Source organism: Moschus berezovskii, chromosome 9 (assembly GCF_049115385.1).
Source record: "Moschus berezovskii isolate FMDL1 chromosome 9, NW_MosBer_1.0, whole genome shotgun sequence".
Lineage (NCBI taxonomy): Eukaryota > Metazoa > Chordata > Mammalia > Artiodactyla > Moschidae > Moschus > Moschus berezovskii.
The window spans coordinates 99,789,876-99,808,607 of record NC_142468.1 but is presented as its reverse complement, the minus strand read 5'-3'; the positions used below and the strand labels follow the sequence as shown (position 1 = coordinate 99,808,607).

The 18,732-nt window shown below is 46.1% G+C and overlaps 3 protein-coding genes across 9 annotated transcripts; 1 reads left to right on the top strand and 2 right to left on the bottom strand.

The window, feature by feature from the left end:
- Positions 1 to 5,308: 5,308 nt before the first annotated feature.
- Positions 5,309 to 12,105, bottom strand: OSGEP (O-sialoglycoprotein endopeptidase). Of its 2 annotated transcripts, none has more exons than XM_055436877.2 (11): positions 11,595 to 12,105; positions 10,365 to 10,484; positions 10,010 to 10,086; positions 7,675 to 7,770; positions 7,492 to 7,541; positions 7,269 to 7,347; positions 6,623 to 6,688; positions 6,439 to 6,529; positions 6,139 to 6,214; positions 5,941 to 6,039; positions 5,309 to 5,498 (listed from the first exon to the last, which is right to left on the bottom strand). In XM_055436877.2, exons 1-11 carry the CDS (start codon positions 11,707 to 11,709, stop codon positions 5,459 to 5,461), a joined length of 909 nt encoding a protein of 302 aa, XP_055292852.1. In that variant the 5' UTR covers positions 11,710 to 12,105; the 3' UTR covers positions 5,309 to 5,458. The 2 variants fall into 2 exon arrangements, with proteins under 2 accessions (XP_055292852.1, XP_055292851.1); XM_055436876.2 differs by having other exon boundaries at positions 10,010 to 10,185; positions 11,595 to 12,103.
- A 93-nt stretch (positions 12,106 to 12,198) lies between these two features.
- APEX1 (apurinic/apyrimidinic endodeoxyribonuclease 1) lies at positions 12,199 to 14,777 on the top strand. Of its 5 annotated transcripts, none has more exons than XM_055436759.2 (5): positions 12,199 to 12,294; positions 12,595 to 12,720; positions 12,954 to 13,141; positions 13,651 to 13,843; positions 13,988 to 14,777. In XM_055436759.2, exons 2-5 carry the CDS (start codon positions 12,663 to 12,665, stop codon positions 14,503 to 14,505), a joined length of 957 nt encoding a protein of 318 aa, XP_055292734.1. In that variant the 5' UTR covers positions 12,199 to 12,294; positions 12,595 to 12,662; the 3' UTR covers positions 14,506 to 14,777. The 5 variants fall into 5 exon arrangements, with proteins under 5 accessions (XP_055292734.1, XP_055292733.1, XP_055292735.1 ...); XM_055436758.2 differs by having other exon boundaries at positions 12,220 to 12,361; XM_055436760.2 differs by having other exon boundaries at positions 12,223 to 12,306.
- An 87-nt stretch (positions 14,778 to 14,864) lies between these two features.
- PIP4P1 (phosphatidylinositol-4,5-bisphosphate 4-phosphatase 1) lies at positions 14,865 to 18,463 on the bottom strand. Of its 2 annotated transcripts, none has more exons than XM_055436765.2 (7): positions 18,159 to 18,463; positions 17,647 to 17,837; positions 17,177 to 17,283; positions 16,636 to 16,741; positions 16,377 to 16,429; positions 16,189 to 16,279; positions 14,865 to 15,710 (listed from the first exon to the last, which is right to left on the bottom strand). In XM_055436765.2, the coding sequence occupies exons 1-7, from the start codon at positions 18,319 to 18,321 to the stop codon at positions 15,567 to 15,569; spliced, it is 855 nt and encodes a 284-aa protein (XP_055292740.1). In that variant the 5' UTR covers positions 18,322 to 18,463; the 3' UTR covers positions 14,865 to 15,566. The 2 variants fall into 2 exon arrangements, with proteins under 2 accessions (XP_055292740.1, XP_055292741.1); XM_055436766.2 differs by having other exon boundaries at positions 18,180 to 18,463.
- Between the last annotated feature and the right edge of the window lie 269 nt (positions 18,464 to 18,732).

The following is an 18,732-nucleotide window of genomic DNA, read 5'->3' as shown; positions in this document are numbered from 1 at the left end:
TAGGGTTGCAGAGTTGGACATGACTGAGCGACTTCACTTTCACTTTAAATTTTCCTAAGGAGAGCCCCCCTCCACTGAACAATATGAACTGCAGCTACAGTGCCAAAGACAGCCCTTCTCCAAAATCCATTCCACCTGATGATATTAATAAAAATTTACAAATAAATACCTGAGGCTAATGTGTAATAACATACTTGAAAACTCCCTGACCCTAGAGAAACAGATCATTCCTGTTCTCAAATACAGTCAAGAATTTATCTTCTATCTTCCATTTCAAAGTTTCCACTTTAGACCTCTACCCCTAAATGCATTTCAACCCATTTATGTCTGTCCTTTGTAAAAAACAAAAGAATATTTATCATCATTTCCTACTTAATAAGTAATCAGAAACTGTCTCCAAGCTCATTTAATCTCAATTTTTAAAATCTTTTTGCCCAAGCCATGTTTTATAGTCCTTTATTTCTTTGGTTTAGTTTCCCATAAATTTATTCATTTATTCAGCAAATACTAATTGTAGTCAAATGCTCCACCACTGAGCTATGTGTGAGTGCATACTAAGTTGCTTCAGTCATGTCCGACTCTTTGCAACCCCATGGACTGTGTGAGAGTCTCCAGGCAAGAATACTGGAGTGGACTGCCATGATGTGTCTCTTACCTCTCCTGCATTGGCAGGCGGGTTCTTTACCACTAGCACCACCTGGGAAACCCACCATGGAGCTGTACCCACTAGCAAATACTAATTCAATGTCAACTATGTGCCAGACCCTATTTTAAGTACTGTGAGATGATATGTCAATGAATAAAACAAGATAGTCCTTCTCTCAGGGAGTTCCAGCAAGAGGACGAAGAACATAATAAACACAACCACTAGATTACAAGGTGCTTAGGCTTCCCTGGTGGCTCAGAGGTTAAAGCGTCTGCCTCCAATGCGGGAGACCCGGGTTCAATCCCTGGGTCGGGAAGATCCCCTGGAGAAGGAAACGGTAACCCACTCCAGTATTCTTGCCTGGAGAATCCCATGGACGGAGAAGCCTGGTAGGCTACAGTCCACGGGGTCGCAAAGAGTCGGACATGACTGAGTGATGGAACGGAGTGCTATGCAGAGAAGTAAAACAGGACAGTGGGCTAGAAAGCACAAGAGAAGTACAATTTTAAGTAGGGTTGTCAGGAAGACCTCACTAAACTAAGCTGAGCCAACACCTCTGGGAAGAGCCTCCCAGGCAGAAGGGGCAACAAGACCTTAGGGGCGGCAAACCTGCTGTGTTTAAGGAAGAAAAGACAGATGAGGCTGGAGCACAGTGAATGACCAGATAAGTAGCAGGTAATAAGGTCAAAGCAGTAAAGGGGGAAGGGTGGGGCAGGTCATGGAAGTTCTCACAGGCATTGAGAGGACTCTGGATTTTATTCTGAGGTGGGAAAACATGGGAGGATTTTGAGAAGAGTGACATAATCTGGCTTCCACATTCACACTATTCACTCTGAATGACTGCTGTTGAGAGCTGACTATATATGAGGGAAATGGTGGAAACACATAGACCCGCTCCTGCAATAATCTTCAGTTCAGTTCAGTCACTCAGTCGTGTCCGAGTCTCCGCGACCCCATGAACCACAGCACGCCAGGCCTCCCTGTCCATCACCAACTCCCGGAGTTCACTCAAACTTATGTCCATCGAGTCGGTGATGCCATCCAGCCATCTCATTCTCTGTCGTCCCCTTCTCCTCCCGCCCCCAATCCCTCCCAGCATCAGTCTTTTCCAGCAAGTCAACTCGTCGCATGAGGTGGCCAAAGTATGGCAGTTTCCGCTTTAGCATAAGTCCTTCCAATGAACACCCAGGATTGATCTCCCTTAGAATGGACCGGTTATATCTCCTTGCAGTCCAAGGTACTCTCAAGAGTCTTCTCCAGCACCACAGTTCAAAAGCAATAATTCTTAGGCTATCAGCTTTCTTCACAGTCCAACTCTCACATCCATACATGACCACGGGAAAAACCACAGAAATGGTATGGACCTAACAGAAGCAGAAGATATTAAGAAGAGGTGGCAAGAATACACAGAACTGTACAAAAAAGATCTTCACGACCAAGATAGTCACGATAATGTGATCACTGACCTAGAGCCTTGGAATGTGAAGTCAAGTGGGCCTTAGAAAGCATCACTACGAACAAAGCTAGTGGAGGTGATGCAATTCCAGTGGAGCTATTTCAAATCTTGAAAGATGATGCTGTGAAAGTGCTGCACTCAATATGCCAGCAAATTTGGAAAACTCAGCAGTGGCCACAGGACTGGAAAAGGTCAGTCTTCATTCCCATCCCAAAGAAAGGCAATGCCAAAGAATGCTCAAACTACCGCACAATTGCACTCATCTCACACGCTAGTCAAGTCATGCTCAAAATTCTCCAAGCCAGGCTTCAGCAATATGTGAACCGTGAACTCCCAGATGTTCAAGCAATAATCTTAGAGATAGATAATTCTGGCTTGGGCTACGATGGCAGCAGTGAAGTCCAGCAGTGGATTCTGGATATATTGTAAAGTTAAAGTCAATGTGATCTGATCAATTAGAGGAGATGAAAGAGGTGTCAAAGGTAACACCAAGGCACTTTGACATGAACAACTATAAGGATGGAGTTGTCATTGACTGAAACAGCAGACTGCAGCAGTAAGCTGGGACAAGTTCAATTTTGTATATGTTAAATTTGAGATGCCTATTAAGCATCCAAGTAGAAATGCTGAGGGCAACTAGATATTCAGGATATAAGTCCAGATTGGAGCTAAAAAATGGGGAGCCCACCACAATGAAATGGCTTTAATGTATAAGACTGGATGACATCACTCAAAGTATGTATGTAAACAGGAAATAGTCCAAGGACTGAACTCTCAAGAGCTATGGAGATTAGGAGAAACCAGCAAAGGCAACTGAGGCAAACCAGAGATTATGTCCTAAAGCCAAGTAAAGACAGTGTTTCTAAGAGGGTGTGCCAAATCCTGCTGACAGCCTGTGTAAGATGAAGCAGATGCCATTAGATTTTGGTTCATGCAAGTCTGATCATGGTAACAGTTGGGTGCAGTCAACTTAATAGGAAACTGGTGGAGAGGAAGTGCAGATGGCTCTTTTAAGATGTTCTGCTATAAAACAGAGCAGAATGAATAAACTATAAAGATATATTAGTACAGCACAGGGAATACAGTATTTTACAATAACTTTAAGTGGAGTATAATCTATAAAAATACTGAATCACTATGCTATACATCTGAAACATAATACTGTAAATCAACTATACTTGAATTTTAAAAATAACTATGTTTTTTAAAAATTGAGCAGGAAAATTGGAAGCAATTGGAAGGGGTAATGGGGTCAAGGGTCTTTGTTAAGATGAGAAAAATGACAGCGTATTTGCATGCTGATAGGATGCTCCAAGAGAGAAAGGAAAATACTGACCCTACAGGAAAGGAGATGAGAGATGTCCTTGAAAGAGCATGGGACCAGCTGTCCAAGGATTTGGAGGGGAGCCTGGGCAGTTTGTTTAGAGCAATGCTTCTCAACCTTGACAGTAATGACATTTAATCCCAGATAATTCTGTTGCAGGGAGCTGTTCTGTGTACTGTAAGCCATACTGCAGCATCCTTGGCCTCTACCCAGAAGCACCCTCTCGGTTGTCACAACCAAATGCCCTCTGGGAGCAAACTCAGTCCCAGCTGAGAACCACTGGTATGCAGTAACAGTAGAGAAAAATGTAAACAACAAAAATAATAAGAGGAGGGAAAAAAAGTACAGTAACAGGAGAGAAAGCAGAGCACATGGGTAGAAATGCTGCAAGTTATGGTAAGTATAGTGGTAGGAGCTTGTGAACCTTTTCACTGTCTCTATTTTCTACCAAAAAGTGAGAATGAAGGGGATGTTGGAGATCCGAGGGGTCAGAAGGAATAAAACAGGGATCAGAAAAGAGTTAAGTGATGAATTCCCAACTTTGATGCCACAAGCAACACAGAGTCCCCCGGCAAAAAAAGGAGGGCAAATGAAAAGACTTGCAAATACTACTTTCAGCATAAAGGACTCACTGAAGTTTCATGGTAATGAATTTAAAGTCAGCTTGGCTGTTTTTCCCTAGCCCTTTCAGCTGAATGGGTGTAGGCATAAAGTCAGTGAAGAACTGCGTGTGACAAAAGCAAGAGAAGCAAAAGAGATTAGTTATTTGCAATGAGGTGCTCATGACTGGCACTTAGTTGGAGGATGGCAGTGAAGACACGTGGAGTCAATTGGAAAAACAGGAAGTAATGGTGGGAGAGTGGGATGTTTGAGATTGAGATATGGAGTAGCAGCAGGGCTAGAATATGACCAAAGGAATGAGTAGCTGAAGTGGGACTATAGGACAAGATCAGTGGAGGTGCAAAGAGCTGAGACCAGAGTGTTAGATAATCTATATGGATATTTAAAGCACCAAGATTTATGACAGATACAGTTTTAGAGCCAAGGTATGTTAGAGATGAGAGTAGTCTAAAAATAGTATGAGGAAAAATGAGGACTCCCACACTGCCTCCAGGCTGGCCTAGTGCTACAATGCGTGTGAGAGAAACCACCACTACGGTGGCAGCAGAATCCTCAGGAGAAACCAGGGCTCAGAGCACAGCTATGGAAAGGGAACATTCAGAGATGATGTGGAGGATACATGGGATTTTTGCTAATGACTGGCTGCTAACATCAGAGAGCACAAAAAGAATTTCAAGAGTTAAAAGAAGCAGGTAGACAGGGACAAAAAAGGGAGTGGGAGTAATGGTTTTAGAGTTTAAAAGATGAGAGGTGACTTGATGATAGTCACCACTTCTTATGTGAGTGACTGGTATAAACAAAAGTACATGATGAGGTTAATTCTGATGGTTGTGGCAGGACATGTACCCAGGGCCTCCCTCTGGTCTGCCAATGGAAATGTCTGTAGGCTTAAGTGTATGGAGGAGAGACAGTTTTACTTTTGAGTTATCAATTAGTATGAAATTATATCTGGCTTCAGGCTGTTTTCAGGGAAATCCTGAGTACCTACACTTAAAATAATTTAAACAAGGTGATGAATGTAAAGGAATTAACACAAGACCTGATGCTAAAATAGTACCAATGATAATGCATTCCTAAGGGAAGATTAGAGTATCTCAGAGATTCTCCTCAATTTTAGCTCCAGAGCAGCAGCTCCCAAGGCTACCTGCAGTCCACCAGGGTGCTGCTCTGATCCCTGCCCTCCTTATCCATCGACCCATCAAAAGGATTTAACCATTGCCAAATGTGTATTCTTCCGGAACACAAGTCAATTGCCAACATATAAAAACCAAAAGTATTTTAATGCTGAATCAATTCTTGAGGTTCAAATGATGAGACAAGGGAGTCCACAGCCTTGACAGGATACAGATTAAGACCTAGAGTCTCTTGGGCTCCACTCAGGGCACTACATACTCCAATCCTGTTAACTTTGTTAGTCCCTCCAGGTCACTTCTACTTCATCTGTCCGATACCTGTTTAAAAAAAAAAAAAAAGGAAAAACTTGGTGGACAGTTATCCCTTATTCCATTCTTCTTTGCCCAAACTATTCTGGGTCCTTTTCCTGCTGGATTTTTGCCTGCTGCTGCTGCTGCTAAGTCACTTCAGTCGTGTCGGACTCTGTGCGACCCCATAGACGGCAGCCCACCAGGCTCCCCTGTCCCTGGGATTCTCCAGGCAAGAACACTGGAGTGGGTTGCCATTTCCTTCTCCAATGTGTGAAACTGAAAAGTGAAAGTGAAGTCGCTCAGTCATGTCTGACTTGTAGTGACCCCATGTACTGCAGCCTACCAGGCTCCTCCGTCCATGGAATTTTCTAGGCAAGAGTACTGGAGTGGCTTGCCATTGACTTCTCCGAGATTTTTGCCTACCTCCCATATAATGCTGTCTGTCTACTTCCTCCCAGGGGCCACTTACCTCTGTGTGATCCCAGTTTCACTGAGAGGGGTCCTGTGTCCAGCCTGAAACATCTCCCACCCAGCCTGGGCTATCATGGCTCCGTTGTCAATGCAGAATCTGGGAAGGAAAAGAGGTATGAAACTCATAATCAAAGGGTAGAAAATCACAGCAATTGGGCAGGGCGGGGGGAGTGTGTGTGGGTGGGAGGGCCTTTACCTTTCATCTGTAGCAAAAAGCCGAGCTCCACGTTCCTGGCACATGGTCTCCATCATTTCCTGTAACCTCACATTACCTGCAGAGGCAGGGCTACGATTAGCTTATTTTTAGCCATTTCTCCAGTCTAGCTATACACCTCATGTGCACTGACTTAGGAAAATGAAGCAGGTGCAAGGATTGGGAAGCACAGGACAGAAACAAAATAAGTCATTTCCCCAAACCCTTAGAGATTTAGAGTATCAGGAGCAAGATGCACATGCCCCAAAATATGAAAGAGAAGCACAGTTCAATGATACATACACCCTACTCCTCCCACAATGAGGGCCTCCTGGGAGCCACAATGTGCCATGGCCCGCTCTGTGATCTCAACCAGCATTGCAAACACAGTTTCCTGTGGGGGGGCAGACAAGTTGAAAACATCAGAGGCGATCCCAGTTTAGTTCTGTCAGCTCCACCTTTCTCTCCCAGCTCTTCACTTCATTACCTGCAGGGAGAAGCACAGATCCTCGGGAGTACACTCTCCAGTGGCCAGCATCCGCTGGGCTACATCCTGCAGTTACAGGGGCAAACAGATAAAACAGTGAACTGTGGTCTGGGGATGACACGTGAGCAGAAAACTAGCACACTTGGACAATCACTACATTTTACCACAATTCACCCTTACCAGGATATATTGCTCTTCACTGGCACTGAGCCATATATATATATATATATATATATATATATATAGCAGCAGCAGCCTTCTTTCAAGATTCAATAATCATGAATGCCTGCCCTCTCACCTTCTGGCCCCTGCCCTGGTTAATTTCTCTCCAGACTTGTCCCCATCTGACCCTTTTTATGTTTTTCCCATTTATTTGTCTCTTTTTCTGTCTCCCTCCCTCCTCCCATGCCCCATGAAACACATGCTCCAAGTAGGCAGATTTTTGTTTTGCTCCATCTAGTATCACTATTACCTTGAACAGCACTTGGTACACAAAACATGTTCAGTAAGTATTTGCTAGATGAATTTATTCAGCATCTAACATAGGCCAGTTCTATGCTACATAAGAAAATACTACACTGAGCAAAACTTGCACACTTCACTAAAAAGCATGAAAGTGCCCATCTCCTCACCTCCCCACACTCACCTCAATAAAAGACAAGATCCCAGAGAATGAGACGTCCATCCCCTTTACAGTGTATGGCAGCTCAACTAGCTTCTTGCCTCTATGTGGGAGTGAGTATATGAGGCACAAGGCCTGTAGTCAGCTGGCTGCTCACCCTCCACAGCCCTCCCAAAGCTCATGAACACATACATAGGGAAATCCTTGGACCCCACCAGTCAGCCTCCTTCTGCCTTATTCCCCTTACCGCTTTGCCATTTGCTCAATGTTGTAGCCTGGACTTGGGTCATTGGAAATCTAGCAGAAGGAAAAACAGGATGAAGGCAGGTATCTATGAAGCAAAAGAAGCTAATTTATCTTCCCTTTCCTTTTCCATGGGTCTCCCAAAATTCATTCACAACTTATATTCTCTGTAGCCTCAATGACTTACCTTCAGCACTCGAGCAAAACGATCCAGACAATTACCCACGGCAATATCAATGGTTTCCCCAAAGATGCGGTAACGATGTTCTGAATACGCAATCACCTAAGGGTGATGAGGATGTCCATGAAACCTCAAGTCTGTAAAGAGGAGCATTTGGCTTGGGGAAGAATATAGCAGAGGATCAACACGGTCACTAGAACTTCAATAGGCAATGGAAATAAAGTACTTTCCCAAACCCTCAATAGGTACTTTTATATAGTGCTTATCTGAGAAGTCTATATACACCCTAAGGATTCCCAGAGTAGATTTCTAGTCTAAGAAGGTAACCTAGGTCAGGGGAGAAGTAAGTTATCATTTTGGATACATTTTTCTAGCTTGGAGGTTGCTGATATTCCTTTAAAAGCAGTCAAGACAATGTGGACTAGGGAAAGTTTTCCTTCTTGGAGGCAGGGAACCAGAGTTCTTCAAGATTATCCTACGAGGGTGGTAATATTTGGAAACCACCAAGGTAGAGTTTAAAAAAAAAAAACTCAAAAATCCCAGGGAATTCCCCGTAGCTGGTTGCAGATGCATTCAGTCCCTGGCAGGAGAACTAAGATCCCACAAGCCACTTGGTGCAGCAATAACAACAACAAAAACAAAACCCAAAAATCCCATACTGGGTCAGACTAATTGCTCATCCAGCTCAGCACTGGCAACCAACTTCTGTCCACTCTTCATATGTGACCAACTTCTAGCACAGAGAATATTTATCACCCTTTGACACACAAGCTCCAGACTTCTGACAGTACTTCCAAAGGATCATTAAGTCCCTTTCCCTTTCTGGTGCTGCTAGGGATTTTCTTCCATTGTGATGTAGCCCTTACTCTACTGATAAAAGGCTGGAATCAAAAGCATAAAGAAAAATTCTGCCTATCTACTTCTGCCATCTGCTCTTCCCTAGTCAATCACCTTGTTTTTCACACCTAAGCAGGCTTCAAAGGGAAAGAGGAAAAGAGAAAATTCCATCACTGCTCATCTCAAGTAAATCTTGTAAGCTTCCACTGTTACTTTCGACACCCCAAGTTCCTAACCTTGTATAATAAATATCCTTCAGGCCTCAACCAATTACCTGCTCTCTACCCATTAAAGTTCCCACGTCATTTTCATAGGAATGTGTGCTTCATCTGTAATAACTATTTCACAAAATGAACTTTTAGAATATAATCCTTTCATAAACTGAGAGAGGAATCAGTCTGGACAATAGTCCCATCAGGTGGTTAGGTGGAAAAGGCAGGCTAGAGTTCTCCAATCTCAACTTAAAAAGATCTTGTAAGGTATCCCAAATAACTCTGGCTTCATCTATAAATTTAAAACATCTTCCACCATTCATAAAACGTTTTTTAAATTACTTACGTTTTCACTCTTAAAAAAAAAAAAACCTATATATTTACTACCAGTAACTAAAACAAATGTTGTAAAGAAACAAATGAGATAGTACTCCTTAGTTTTTTCTTTTTTTAAAAAAAATTTTCTGACTGCACCTTGAGGCATGTAGGATCTTAGTCCCCAGACAAGGGATAAAACCCGTGCTCCCAGCATTGAAAGCAGAGTCTTAACCACTGAACTCCCAAGTGCCCCTTAGTTTTAATTGCTAACATTCATAGGAAAAATCAGCTTCAAAATAATGAAAATTAAAATCCTTAAACACTTCAATCCTTACTATTCTTTCCTTCTCTAAGTTTGAAATTCCTCATCTCTATAGCCACATATAAAAGTCATCCAATGTTCCAATGTATCACATTTTAGCTTCAGATGAGCCCAGTTTTCCTACCACTCAGGAAGAAAGTGAAAGTTGCTAGTACAATGCCTCAGAAATTAAGAAGGCATGGTGGAACTTTTCTGCTGTAGTCCTGAATGGCTTCTGCCAAAATGGGCAAGTTCATGAAAACTGGGAAGGTGGTGATGCCCCTGGCCAGTCATCATGAAGAACACCTATGATCTTGCTACCTTGCTAGCAAGGTACAAAGTGAAAGCTACCATGGGCAAGAAGAAAATTGCCAGGAGGTCAGAGAGCAAGTCTTCTGTGAAAGTTTGTAACTTGAAGTATATCACTTCAAGCCCACAAGGTACTCTGTAGGTATCCCCTTGGAAAAAAACTGTTGCCAATGAGAATGTCTTCAGAGACCCTGCGATTAAATGTGTGGCCCAACAAGGTCAAGGTCAAGTTTGAGGACAGATACAAAACCAGCAAGAACAAATGATTCTTCCAGAAGCTGTGGGTTTAGATCTGTTTTGTTTCATTAAAAATACCCAAAAATCTCTGAGGGAAAAAGAAAGAATGGTGAAGAATTCTAAATACCTGTGTATTTCCTCCACTGACATACAGCACAGTAGGGTTGGTGGCTCCAGTGATGAGGCGGCCCATCTCAATGTGACCTATACAGTGGTTAACACCCAGGATTGGCTTATTCCATAACTGGGCCACAGTACGGGCCACAACAGCCACAGAAACCAGTGGGGCACCCATGCCAGGACCTATGGGGACAGAATGGGGCTTAGAATCCTATAGAGATTGGGAAAACAGAGTTGAGGGAAGCGGGGGATGTGAAGGTACAGTGGAAGTAGTGGTGGTATCAGAGGTGAAATGCAGGCTATTTTGCCCTAGCTGGGTTCCAGGTGTATTCTTCCACTGTTGCCCACACTTCTAGCTATACCTTTGGTGTATGCGATGCAATCAATATCCTCAGAGGTTAATCCAGCCTCCGTTAGTGCCTCCTGAAGCAGGTCCAGGATAACAGCTCGGTGGTGCCTGGCAGTATCACCTGGAAGGAATCCTAGGAGACGAAGCAAGTCAGAGATCCTAAGAATTTTCTGACAGAAGGCACCTAGAGTCAAAACAGACATTTGAGTAGGGTAGGAAGAGTTCCTTCCCTTTTCCTCAAACATCCTGTCTTCAGATAAAGTCTTTTCAACCTGTTCAGGCCCTTCTTCATACTCAACTCCTACTCAGAACTCAATACCTCATACTTTTTGGTGATTCCCTATGACTCTACAAACACTATGCATGGTAACATCATTGAAATTAACACACTATATATAACATATAACAATTACAGCATTATAGTTAATCGGTACTTTTCCGAGCTTAACCATGAGCAACTCAAAGCACTGCCTATTTTATCTTCACATTCTTGGTGCCAAATGCCAAGAAGCTTGAGTGCTAAACATATATATCCATTTCTAACGAGTAACCTGTTACAACATCACCGGTTCAGGGAGGCTTTTTGGGTATACACAAGTCTGCTGCCCTCTCCTATGGAAGGAGGTGTTTGGGAGTAAAGTAGGAAACACACAATAGAACTTAGAAATAACATTTACGGAAAGTGGTCAATGTGTCCGGTACTTTAACTCTCCAGACCGAATGACACAGGTATTATCATTACCATTTTAGGAACAAGGTACAGAAGTCCAAAAACAACCACCAAATATTGCAAGGGCAGCCGATAATTAGAACATAAATGGTACTCAGTATAGGCTGAACAAACTCAGAAGATCCAGTTCCAAGTGCCTGTAACTCTTCTACCCATCAGCCTCGAAATAATGTGTGTGCGTGCTGTCTTATCCAACTCTTTGCGACCCCATAGACTGTAGTCCACTAGGCTCCTCCGTCCATAGGATTCTCCAGACAAGAATACTGGAGTGGGTTGCCATTCCGTTCCCCAGAAGATCTTCTCGACCCACGGATCGAACTCAAGTCTCCTGCACTGCAGGCAGATTCTTTACCACTGAGCCACCTGGGAAGCCCTCTTACCGTTACATAATCTCAGAGACTAGGATCAAAAATTATGAGTGCACAATGCGCACTCTTCACCGACATTTAGACAGATAGCAGGGGATGCTGTGCGGAGAAGTGCGCCACGAATTACAAATCCCCGGTTCCTCACCTGTGCCGGGAGGCGTGACGTACGTCCGCCGCGGGTTTGCCAGTACTTTACCATCCCGTACCACTCCCACGCCAATCTTGTTGGCGCTGCCTTCAAAACCCAGCACCGCCGGCATGGCTCCGAGCCAGTACTGGAGCCACGGAGCCCTCACCAGTCCGCGCTGGGACGCAGACTCCGGGTCGCAGAGCAGGAAGATGAGCCGCGCCAACCAGAACAGCAGCTACCAAAAAATTCCCGTAGGTAGCGCGCCAGCGCCGTCCCAACCTCGGTCGTTACGACGACCCATCAAGACCCCTTCGCGGGCCTGTTCGCTTAACTGCCGGGAACGCTGAGCCGGCGTCTGCTCCTTAAATTCCTGTCCGTCCCTCTGCTTCTCTCCCATGGTCCAGCACAGCCTTTTCCACTGATTTCGTTCTCTTTCACACAGCTTTGGGATCTCCAGTCAGGGTGGCAGAAAGACTTGTGAATCTGGCATATTGATAAACAGTCCAAGAATGGAGGGTGGGCCCTTCAGTGTCCCGGAGTCCGGGAGAAGGGCGGGAAGCTTTCAGTCACGTGGTGCAACTAGACCAATGACCCGTGTTCCTCCGCCCCGGAAGAGCAGCTCAGATCACGTGACCACGCCAGTTACCCACGTGGGGCACAGCGTGCTCCATTCTTTGTGCTGGGTTAAGGAGGAGGCAGGCAGGGACCGGAGCAGGTCAGCTAAAGGGTTTGTGTTTTGCCCATCTTAGCAGCTTCTCTGGACGTCTGACCCGCAAGGCCAGGTCGGGACTCTCAATTAAGTCCCTCGATTGGCCGGAGGGCGGATCTCGCGAGAAGTGTATGAGACACGATGAAATGATCTAGTCTTGGGGGTGAGGGGCCGAAAGGCTGACGGTGCACGGAGGCGGGGAAGGAATTCAGAGATAATACAATTTGAAAGGCGGTACTTGGTACGTGGGCGTTGAGGGTGGAGTCTTCTGCTCTAGCTGGTTTCACGACTTCTTTGCACTTGTAGGCAACGCGATCAAAATACTGCTTCAGTGGGCGAAGTGGAACTGGTGCAGAAGGGCGTACATTACAGTGATGCCGAAACGTGGGAAAAAGGGAGCGGTGGTCGAAGACGCGGAAGAGCCCAAGACTGGTAAGAGAATGAAATGGGTCCCTCTCCCTAGAGGCAGCGATGGGGATGTCTATAATTACCTAGCTGAACGGGAAGTACGGACCGTTGAACGGGAAGTCCAGACCGACACCGACAGTATACTCATATTTGTGAAGAAGTCGCGGCAGCTGCAGGCTCTTAGTGGGTCTATAGTTAACTTTGGATCAAAGTTGGTACCGCCAACTATATCCCATTATGTATTACTAATTTTATAGAGCCAGAGGCGAAGAAGAGTAAGGCAGGAGCGAAAAAGACCGAAAAAGAGGCAGTAGGAGAGGGCGCAGTTCTCTATGAAGACCCCCCAGATCAGAAAACCTCACCCAGTGGCAAATCAGCCACACTCAAGATCTGCTCGTGGAACGTGGATGGGCTTCGAGCCTGGATTAAGAAGAAAGGTTTAGATGTGAGTGGAATTAAGGGGGTGCAGAGGCTGATCTTGGCGTTCAATCATCTTTTTCCATCTTAGTCCCTAGCACGGTAGTTCTCTTGTGGGAAAGGTACTAGGTTTTCACCAAAAAACCTTGTTATTTTTCAAATGCCATTTCAACAGTTCCATTGCTATTTTCTTATTTATAATGTCCTCATCTCTTCCCTGGCATGTTGGGAAAATCTCCTTACTGGACTTGCTCCATTTTATTTGCTGCATAGCCAACATTTAAATAACTACTGCTTAAAAATCTTAGCTGGCTATCCAGGGCCTTTGGGGGAAGAAAACAAGAATTCCTCAGTGTTGCATGTAACACTCTTCTTGCCTGTCTGCCCTTCATTTATAAGTTTTAATATTGTGCTGTTAGACGTTATTTCTGCAGAGACTGTGTCTCATCTGTATATTTCTAGTACTTAGCATATAGATTTTTCAGTAAATGGCTGCTGAATTGATAATACTTTTTCTACATTTAATTTCACTTACAGTGGGTAAAGGAAGAAGCCCCAGACATCCTGTGCCTCCAAGAGACCAAATGTTCAGAGAACAAACTACCAGTTGAACTTCAAGAACTGTCTGGATTATCCCATCAGTATTGGTCAGCTCCTTCAGACAAGGAAGGGTACAGTGGTGTGGGCCTCCTCTCCCGCCAGTGCCCACTCAAAGTCTCTTATGGCATTGGTGAGACCCTATTGATTTTCTAAAGCCCAGCACTTCCAAACTAATTGCTGGTATCCCAGTCCAGCCCCAATTCTTGATTCTTTTATTCTCTCCTTTCCCTTTTCTTAAAACTTCTTTTTGCTAATTGTTCCATCATTTCTGTAGGTGAGGAAGAACATGATCAGGAAGGCCGAGTGATTGTGGCTGAATATGATGCATTTGTGCTGGTGACAGCCTATGTGCCTAATGCAGGTCGAGGTCTGGTGCGCCTGGAGTATCGCCAGCGCTGGGATGAAGCCTTTCGCAAATTCCTGAAGGGTTTGGCATCCCGCAAGCCCCTTGTGCTATGTGGGGACCTCAACGTGGCTCATGAAGAAATTGACCTTCGCAACCCAAAGGGAAATAAAAAGAATGCTGGCTTCACTCCACAAGAGCGGCAGGGCTTCGGGGAATTGCTGCAGGCTGTGCCACTCACTGACAGTTTCCGGCACCTCTACCCCGACACGGCCTATGCCTACACCTTTTGGACCTATATGATGAATGCGCGATCCAAAAACGTTGGTTGGCGCCTTGATTATTTTTTATTATCTCAGTCTCTGTTGCCTGCCTTGTGTGACAGTAAAATCCGTTCTAAGGCTCTGGGCAGTGACCACTGTCCCATTACCCTATACCTAGCTCTGTGACACCTCTTCCAAATCACGTTGAGCCTGGGAAATAAGCCCACCAAGCTAGCTTTAAAATTCTTACCCCCAAACTTCCTTAATAACTGCTGTCTAGAGAAATCTGCATTGTATTTCCCTTCTAAACTATGAATCCTTTAACCAGGCTTCTGATAACAGATGTGAGTTCTCAAGGAGAGTGTTTGTGTAGGGGTGGTGCTTTTCCTTTTTTCACATTAAAAGCTACTGATATTTCCTTTGAACTGTCCCTGTGAAAATAAAGAGCCATAGTTTCAGCTTTGGTGGTGGTGCATTCTATCCCTTCATGGGGCTACAAATTCCCCTCATCCTTTCATACACAGAGATTAACAACTGGAAAAGAATAGAGTCATGACCTTATTTATTTACAAGCACAGGATGACTCCCTAACCTCTCCCATGACACAGCAACCCTATCCAGCCCAGTTAAATAACTGCAACTGGGGCAGAAGGTTGAAAGGGAGGAATTATGGGAAATACAAGACTAGGGGACCATACCCCACATTAAATAGTTATATACATCAGTCCCTGTGGTTCTGTACAGAGCAGCGGCTGACCCCACCCCCACAGGACACAGAACCGGGGGGAGAGGAGACTGAGGGTGCTGAGACCAGAGCCAGCCCCTGGTGAAGTGCAATAGCAGCAGCAAGGTCCTAATGGTGCACAAGAGGGAGGGAGACCCCCCCAGGGCTACCCACCCCAACCCTGCCCTGGAATGTGTAAGGGACAGGAATGGCTCTCAGGGAGCATATAGGAAGGACAAGGCTAGAACTGTCTTTTTGGACCCAGGTTTAGGGGCAACTTCTCGCCTACTTCACCCTAAACACAGCAACTGTTGGAGGAAAGCAGATGGCAAGCACTGGTCTTACCTATCCCTCCAAACCTAGGTGAGGGCCTGGTTCCTTCCTACCTCTCCCCAGGGAAAAGGAAGGCAGCTGCTTGGCTCCCCTTACAGAAGCCCAGGGAGCCTTTTACCACGGCTCCCTTTATAGTGTCACTGTCTCCACCAGGGAGGGGCCAGGCACAGTCTGTGGGTCGTCGTGGGGCTCAGGAGAAGTTCTGGACAGGGTGGCTGACCTTCATACAGGCCCAATAGAGAGCCCGGCCCAAACACAGCACTGCCAACAGGATGACAAATGCCCAGGCTGCGTAGATGCCTCCATATCGCCGTGCATGCTTCCATGTGCCAAACTGAAAAAGATGAAGAAGAACAATGGGGTTACTGTTGATCTCTCACCACTTTCCAGGAAACCTAGTAACAGTAACAAGCAACTCAAGCTTCAGTTTCTGTCCCCTATCCACATGTGGCCACCTTCAGGGACCTTTTAAAAGGCCCAGTTGTCCAATTCCCTTCTGCTAGGCAGGAAGATACTCAAACAATCCCAGGCACCTATCAGTTTTTCTTCATGTCTGACAACTTCCTAATAGCAACTGAATCTAAGTCACTAATTTGTTCTATCCTCCACATAAAGAAGATGGCTGTTTTTAACTCTGATAGTAACATTGAAGACTTGATCAGTCTCCTTCAAATTTAGGTCATCTTGTTTGTTAAAATAAGACAAACAAAACCCCCCTCAGTTTCACTTCTTTTTAGGATAGCTATTTCCCCAATTTTAGCCTTAGAAGACGAGGCTGCAGAATGAAAGGGGCTGGATCAAGGTCTACTCACAGCAAGGCCGGTGGCAGTGACTGCCAAGAGTAAGCCAAGCAAGAAGCAGCAGATACATCTCTTTCGCGGATATCTGCGCCCAATAGATGACCTGTGGGGAGGCAAACAGAAATGGATACTTGGAATGGCCTTGTAGATTTTACCCTATTCATTATCCAGCTCAAGGATGCTGCTCCCTAATCACTCACACTTTCCTGCAGTGAGGGCAACGGGCCAAGGTTCGGTCTGTGAACTCTGTCCACTATGGAGAAAGGAAAAGGGAGAAACCAATTAAAAGTAGAAGCAGGGTCATTTTCAATGAGAGCCCTGGGGCAGTGGGAGGTGGGGAAATGGTTCCTCATAGAACAGACCTTTTCAGGATTCATTATCATAACTCAGAAATACATTCATGACTACATTTCCACTCCTGCCCCTCCCTACCCCCAGCCTCCTAATACTTCTCCTCACCAGAAAAGTATTCTTGCAGTGTCCACAGATGACCCTGACACCCACAGGTTGTGGTTCTGGACTCAAAGGTCCTGGATGCACAGGCCCCAGGTTGATGATTCTTTTGCTGTATAGGAGAAAACGACTATGTTTAGAAAGTTTTTAATCCTAAGGATCCCTACATTATTCCTCCATCACATTCCCTACTCCCTGCCTTTAGAAGTCCCTCTGCTTCTCTGCACTGCCAGTCATACCCCAGAGAATACTTGTGGGAAGAGCACTGCTTAAACTTAAGGTCTCTAATGTCCCTTTTACCTCAGGTTAATTTACCCAGTCTATGAGACTATCCATCTTCCTAAAGATGGAGTAGTCTTTTATCCTAATCTTTTCACTGAAATGAGAAAGATGACTATAATGTTCTAGAGACACAGCAGCCCTTAGTTTTTCCTCCTTCTAAATAAACACTAGGCTCTCTCACCTTTACATTCTCTGTAAACATTCATCTTTTTTAGGCTTTCCAATTTTCCCCACTAATTCCCTCCCCCAAATTATTCCTCCTCACCAGTAGGGCCGAGGGCAGGCAATCCGCTGGGAAGTCACTTTGCAGATAAGCAGACAGTTGCAGGGACATCGAACATATTTTTTCCCTGGGGGTGCATTCTTGATTGGCTAGAGAATAATGGGGACATCAGTAAGCAAATCTCTAATCCCAATCCCTGCTCTTCAAAAAACACCTTCTGAGAAGAGATCAGAGAGGTAAAATCTTAGCCAGGACAGAGAAATGAAAGGCATGTAACATGAGATTTACAAACTATAACTAAGCTTAAGTATAAAGACAGGTATGAAGATGAGGGATGGTAAATATTAGCCTGGTGAGTGGCTTCTGGGGAAATGGTGTATGAGACTCCTGGAACTGAAACCTGGGTTTCATGAAAGGCCCTTGGCCAATGCCTGAAGGTCCGGGTGTAGAATCAAGGGATCAGAAAGAGGATCCAGAAAACAAGGCCCGTTTCATAGATTTGTATAACTCACAGTGGCTTCATTGCAGACGCCACATTTGACTACATGCTGATGCATCTTGCCTTCCACGTTGATGAGAGACTGGCAGACTCGGCAGGTGATCATGGGAGCACTCCCACTGTCCGGGCTGGTCAGGGGTGAATAGGGGGGTGGGTCTTCCCCAGGCAACACGGCTGGGTGTCCCTCGGGGAACGGGGGAAATGCTGGAGAGGAAGGTAAAAAGAAGGGCTGGCATTACTTGCAGACACCCTCACTGATGCTACACGGAGTAAGGCAACTATTTCTGGTCCTCAACCCTTCTGACAAGCTCAGCGTGATTGTTATGATCGGTGCTTCTATCAGATTCCTCAGAGCTCCCTTCTGCTCCCAAGCTGCGGTCGCGATTGCAGAGGGAAGGAAGCCTCACCCAGTCACAGGTGCAACAGCCCCGCACCTGGCGCTTGGGCCCCGCCTCCGCCCTCGGCCCCGCCCCCTCCGCCTGTCAGAGTGCCCCTGGGAACACCTCGGACCCCGCCCCGGCTTACCCTGGGGCGGGGCATGTTTACCGGCTCCGTACGGTGGTGCGGAGGGGGTCAGGCCTCCCCCGGGCCCAGCCCCACTCCCGCCCGGCCCCACTAATCCGTTTCCACCGGCGCCACCGTCGATGGGCTCGGAGAGCAGGGGGGATCGCTCTCCATCTGCCGCCATGGCCGCCACCGCCGCCTTCCGCTTCGGCCAAAGATACGGCTCTTCTCGCCTCCGCCGTCACCGCAGCCACCGCCGCCGCCGCCGCTACCGGGTCCCCAGGGCGCCTGCGCGCCGCGCGCCCAGCTCGCCCCGCAACCAGTGGCCTGCCCCGCCCCGTTCCGCCCCGCAGCACGTGATAGGCTATCCCCGCCCCGCCGTGCTGTTATTCGCGGAGACACAGCGATTTCTGGGCCTGTGACGGCAGCTCTTGTTTTCCATTGGGAAACTTGGCGCCAACGTCAACTGTCACATGACTTTCAGGACGCCGCTGGGCCTGCAAAAACTGCACGTGACGAGAAGTTCTTCGAACCATTGGAAGCGTGGCCCATCGCGCTACCTCCAGACCAGGAGGTGGGGCAGGGCTGCTTCAGC

Coding starts and splice junctions, on each gene's coding strand:
- PIP4P1 (XM_055436765.2), bottom strand. CDS start 18,321: ATGGCGGCAGATGGAGAGCGATCCCCCCTGCTCTCCGAGCCCATCGAC. Junction 17,838..18,158: donor TAAACATGCCCCGCCCCAGG/GTAAGCCGGGGC, acceptor CTTCCTCTCCAG/CATTTCCCCCGTTCCCCGAG. Junction 17,284..17,646: donor GCGTCTGCAATGAAGCCACT/GTGAGTTATACA, acceptor ATTATTCTCTAG/CCAATCAAGAATGCACCCCC.
- OSGEP (XM_055436876.2), bottom strand. CDS start 11,709: ATGCCGGCGGTGCTGGGTTTTGAAGGCAGCGCCAACAAGATTGGCGTG. Junction 10,186..10,364: donor TTGCATCGCATACACCAAAG/GTATAGCTAGAA, acceptor CTGTCCCCATAG/GTCCTGGCATGGGTGCCCCA. Junction 6,530..6,622: donor ATCTGTGCTTCTCCCTGCAG/GTAATGAAGTGA, acceptor GCCCCCCCACAG/GAAACTGTGTTTGCAATGCT.
- APEX1 (XM_055436759.2), top strand. CDS start 12,663: ATGCCGAAACGTGGGAAAAAGGGAGCGGTGGTCGAAGACGCGGAAGAG. Junction 12,721..12,953: donor CGCGGAAGAGCCCAAGACTG/GTAAGAGAATGA, acceptor CTAATTTTATAG/AGCCAGAGGCGAAGAAGAGT. Junction 13,844..13,987: donor CAAAGTCTCTTATGGCATTG/GTGAGACCCTAT, acceptor TCATTTCTGTAG/GTGAGGAAGAACATGATCAG.